We start from the raw sequence: 5,404 nt of genomic DNA, 5'->3' as shown, positions 1-5,404 counted from the left end.
TATAATTTGTAAAAAAATTCTAATCAGTTAAGTCTAAAATTGTTTTGTCAAATATTACTAATCATTAATGAGAATGGCCTTTCATGACAATTTTAATGCTAATAGCAAATAGTTCAACAGCTTGTATTTTTTTTTGTTATTTAAAAAAATATATATAGTACGAGCAGTTGAAATGCAATATTAAATGATCGTTAAGTGGATTTAAAAGGAATATTCATTTAAAAAATAAGATTTTGGAAATAAACTAGCCAACCTATATGTTAAGTGTTTATGCATTTAATGAGTATGAGGTGTCTCATCAAGCAGCACATCTATAAAGAGATCCTGCTGTGCTTGCTTTGTCATTCAGTGTGGGAGAAGAGGTGAGACTTGTGTCAGGACAACTACGGCTGCTTTGCCATGACAACACAATCTGCTTATAATGTCCTCACGTCATCATGACAGTTAATGGCAGAGAAGAACATCACTGTGATGGCACAACCTCAATACTCACCAGACATGATTGTGTGTTGTTTTACTCTTCCCCATGCTCAAGAGGGTCATCAAGTGGACTCATTTTTAAGGCCACATCAAGATGGTTTTGACCACGGAAGATCCTGGAAAAACCCTTCCAGGAGTGCATGAAGGTTGCAAGAAATCAACTTGTAGCATGTACTTGAAAAAAATATTTTCTGACTCTCCTTAAACAATGAATAAAAAAACTATTTCAAAAATGAATACTCACTGTATCCACTACCAAAGTGTCAGGAACAAGATAAATACATGAATCATTCATAACTAACAAAAAACTAGTACTCATATCATTTAATTTATTTCTGTTCACAAAAACAACTGAACAAATAACGTTTTGCTTACAGGATTTTTTATATATATATTTCACAACACAAATCCCACAAGAAAATGAAAACGTATATTTTAGACATATACATCAAAGAGTACCGCCTGCTTTGACACACTTCTGACTGGGACTGCCGTGCATTCGCTCGGTTCATGAATCAGCGCCAGACGCAATGGCGTTTTTCCAGCTTGTATTACAGGTAAAACACACTGCTGTTCACGACAGCAGAAGATCCAGCAGCCACACAATTATTATTATAAATAAAGTACAGACATTTGATTTCCTTACAATAAAGAGTAACTACATTTTACACATCAATACTTTCAACAGATACTACAGTACACCTACAGAATATTAGTACTAGCATATAATTGGAATCACGGGGGAAATAAAGCAAAAGGATGGCGTGGAGGATACATCCGCACTGGAGGAACGATCCAGGGCGGATGAAGAAGATAACAAGCTGATATTCCATCATGGCATCTCAGTGGCGGGCAGCGGACTCCCTTGGATAAAACTCTGCCAAGGTGCTCTGAGGAATCCTCTTCAGCATCTCCTTGGGGAAGATACGCAGAAGCTGCCAGCCGATATCCAAAGTTTCATACACGGTCCTGTTGTCGTACGGACCTGACAAACAAACACACACGTAAACAAATGTAAAAACAAACGTAGACACGTGTACACAAACGTGAATACACGTGAACAAATGTGAAAAAAATGTGTGAACACTTGTGAAAACATTCAAACAGGTGAAAAAAACTGTAATTATAACAATAATAAAGGCAAACGCACACATACACAAACAAATACACCACAATCGGAAACACGTGAACAAATGTACAAACCCCGTTTCCATATGAGCTGGGAAATTGTGTTAGATGTAAATATAAAGGGAATACATCCATCCATCCATTTTCTACCGCTTATTCCCTTTCGGGGTCGCGGGGGGCGCTGGCGCCTATCTCAGCTACAATCGGGCGGAAGGCAGGGTACACCCTGGACAAGTCGCCACCTCATCGCAAGGCCAACACAGATAGACAGACAACATTCACACTCACATTCACACACTAGGGCCAATTTAGTGTTGCCAATCAACCTATCCCCAGGTGCATGTCTTTGGAAGTGGGAGGAAGCCGGAGTACCCGGAGGGAACCCACGCATTCACGGGGAGAACATGCAAACTCCACACAGAAAGATCCCGAGCCTGGATTTGAACCCAGGACTACAGGAACCTCGTATTGTGAGCCAGACGCACTAACCCCTCTGCCACCGTGAAGCCCTAAAGGGAATACAATTATTTGCAAATCCATTTCAACCCATATTCAATTGAATGCACTACAAAGACAAGATATTTGATGGTCAAACTCAAAAACTTTATTTTTTTCAAATAATAATTAACTTAGAATTTCATGGCTGCAACACGTGCCAAAGTAATTGGGAAAGGGCATGTTGACCACTGTGTTACATCACCTTTTCTTTTAACAACACTCAATAAATGTTTTTTGTAAGGGGCGCTGGAAGCCGGCAGACCCGTCAGCCATCCTGTTCTGTCTCCATGTAATGTTTGTCTGATCTTGAATGGGATTGTGCTGAAAGTTTTAATTTTCCTGAAGGAACTCTCCTGACGGAATAAATAGAGTACTATCTAATATAATCTAATGTTTGGGAACTGAGGAAACTAATTGTTGACACTATAAAAGTGGAATTCTTTCCCATTCTTGTTTTATGTAGAGCTTCAGTCGTTCAACAGTCCGGGGTCTACGCTGTCGTATTTTACGCTTCATAATGCGCCACACATTTTGGATGGGAGACAGGTCTGGACTGCAGGCGGGCCAGGATAGTACCCGCACTCTTTTTTTTCGAAGCCACTCTCTTGTAACACGTGCTGAATGTGGCTTGGCATTGGCTTACTGAAATAAGCAGGGGCGTCCATGAAAAAGACAGCGCTTAGATGGCAGCATATGTTGTTCCAAAACCAGTATGTACATTTCAGCATTAATGGTACCTTCACAGATGTGTAAGTTACCCGTGCCTTGGGCACTAATGCACCCCCATACCATCACAGATGCTGGCTTTTGAACTTAGCGTCAATAAGAGTCTGGATGGTTCGCTTCTCCTTTGGTCCGGATGACACGATGTCGAATATTTCCCCCCAAAATTTGAAATGTTGACTTTTCAGACTACAGAACACTTTTCCACTTTGCATCAGTCCATTCTAGATGTTTTTGGGCCCAGAAAAGCTGGCGGCGTTTCTGGATGTTGTTGATAAATGGCTTTCGCTTTGCATAGTAGAGCTTTAACTTGCACTTACAGATGTAGCAACAAACTGTATTTAGTGACAGTGGTTTTCTGAAGTGTTCCTGAGCCCATGTGGCGATATCCTTTAGAGATTGATGTCGGTTTTTGATACAGTACTGTCTGAGGGATCGACGGTCACAGTCATTCAATGTTGGTTTCCGGCCATGCCGCTTACGTGGAATGATTTCTCCAGATTCTCTGAACCTTTTGATGATATTATGGACCGTAGATGTTGAAATCCCTACATTTCTTGCAATTGCAATTTGAGAAACGTTGTGCTTAAACTGTTTGACTATTTTCTCCCGCAGTTGTGGACAAAGGGGTGTACCTCGCCCCAGCCTTTCTTTTGAAAGACTGAGCATTTTTTGGGAAGCTGTTTTTATACCCAATCATGGCACCAACCTATTCCCAATTAGCCTGCACACCTGTGGGATGTTCCAAATAAGTGTTTGATGAGCATTCCTCAACTTTATTAGTATTTATAGCTACTTTTTCCAACTTCTTTGTCACGTGTTGCTGGCATCAAATTCTAAAGTTAATGAATATTTGCAAAAAAATTTTTTTTTATCAGTTTCAACATCAAATATGTTGTCTTTGTAGCATATTCAACTGAATATGAGTTGAAAATGATTTGCAAATCATTGTAATCCATTTAAATTGACATCTAACACAATTTCCCAACTCATATGGAAACGGGGTTTGTAAACACACAGGTGAACAGACATAAAATACACATACACAAATGTAAACACACTTGTCAACAAATGTAAAGGCAGGCGTAAACTAATGGAAATGCACACATGAACAAACGTAAACGCACATGTGAACACAGACGCACACGTGACACGTGAACAAATTGAAAAACATGCAAATATACACATACACACAAACTTGAACAAATGCAAACGCACACGTACACAAACGTAAAGGCAACTGTGAACAAACGTAAACACACACCTGAACAAACAAAAACGCAGACATGAACAACCAAAAACACACACGTGAACAAACAAAAACACACGTGAACAAATGTAGACGCACATGTGAATAAACGTAAACACTATACAAAGTGAAACACACACGTGAACAATACAACTACACCAGAAATTTTTGTTGAGACGACAAGAGGAAGCGGCGCATACTTTTGGAGTTGGCAGAGTTGTTTAGAAGCGACATCGAGGAAGAAGATTTCCTCGGATTTATCGATTAGGAGTGACAGATCGTTTGGTAAACGTATAGCATGTTCTATATGTTATAGAACATATAGAACATGCTATATGTTCTAATTAAGGTTTTAGAATGTCCTTCCTAAAGTCCTGACTTAAACGTTGTGACAATGCTGAAAAAACAAGTCCATGTCAGAAAACCAAGAAATTTAGTTGAACTGCACCAATGTTGTCTCGAAGAGTGGTCAAAAATTCAACCAGAAGCTTGCCAGAAGCTTGTGGTTGGCTACCAAAAGCGCCTTATTGCAGTGAAACTTGCCAAGGGACATGTAACCAGATATTAACATAGCTGTATTTATACTAATGTCTTATGTATACTGACCCAGCAGATTTGATCACATTTTCACTAGACATATAATAAATTCATAAAAGAACCAAACTTTATGAATGTTTCTGTGAAAAACAAGCATGTGCTCCAATCACTCTATTACAGAACATTAAGTGTTGTACAAATTATTGGAAACTCAAGACAGCCATGACATTATGTTCTTTACAAGTGTTTGTCAACTTTTGACCACATCTGATTTATGACACCAAAATACTTCCACATTTTGCGAAAAAAAATGATATGATCACAATAGTATCAATCCCACATAGATTCCTGAGTCATTTTGAGAGTTTAGGAGCAAGCCGTTATGTAGCGTTAGGAACCACAGATCACTTTCCCATCAACAACAATGCTAATCAAGTAGACTTTGTGGGAGCCCAAAACGATTACTTTTGGACAAATGATGATCTAAAACCTTATATTTTTGAGCCCAAACACAAAGATGTGCAATAAGTTTGAGAAGCAGAGTGCTAAACGGATGCAGCTTTATTGAAACACAATGGCATCAGCAGCATTGCCAGGTGCTAAACTTACAAATAACCAAAATAAACCATAATAAAACAAACACTTACTGTACAATTTCCACTCTCGCTGGGATGCTGACCGACGGGACGCCCACATAATACGATTTAGAGCAGGGGTAGGGAACCTATGGCTCTAGAGCCAGATGTGGCTCTTTTGATGACTGCAGCTGGCTCTCAGATTAATCTTATT

General features: G+C 39.3%; 1 protein-coding gene across 1 annotated transcript in view; it reads right to left on the bottom strand.

Annotated features, from left to right (window-relative positions):
• Positions 1 to 789: 789 nt before the first annotated feature.
• atp6v1ba (ATPase, H+ transporting, lysosomal, V1 subunit B, member a) overlaps positions 790 to 5,404 on the bottom strand; it is a 158,683-nt gene continuing 154,068 nt past the window's right edge. The window contains exon 14 of the mRNA XM_061911041.1: positions 790 to 1,465. Coding sequence (XP_061767025.1) covers positions 1,323 to 1,465 — 143 coding nt within the window. The 3' untranslated portion in view covers positions 790 to 1,322. The remainder of the gene's footprint in view (positions 1,466 to 5,404) is intronic.

Source organism: Nerophis ophidion, linkage group LG09 (genome assembly GCF_033978795.1).
Source record: "Nerophis ophidion isolate RoL-2023_Sa linkage group LG09, RoL_Noph_v1.0, whole genome shotgun sequence".
Classification (NCBI taxonomy): domain Eukaryota; kingdom Metazoa; phylum Chordata; class Actinopteri; order Syngnathiformes; family Syngnathidae; genus Nerophis; species Nerophis ophidion.
The sequence above is the reverse complement of the archived record's forward strand: the minus strand, read 5'-3'. Positions and strand labels throughout refer to the sequence as shown.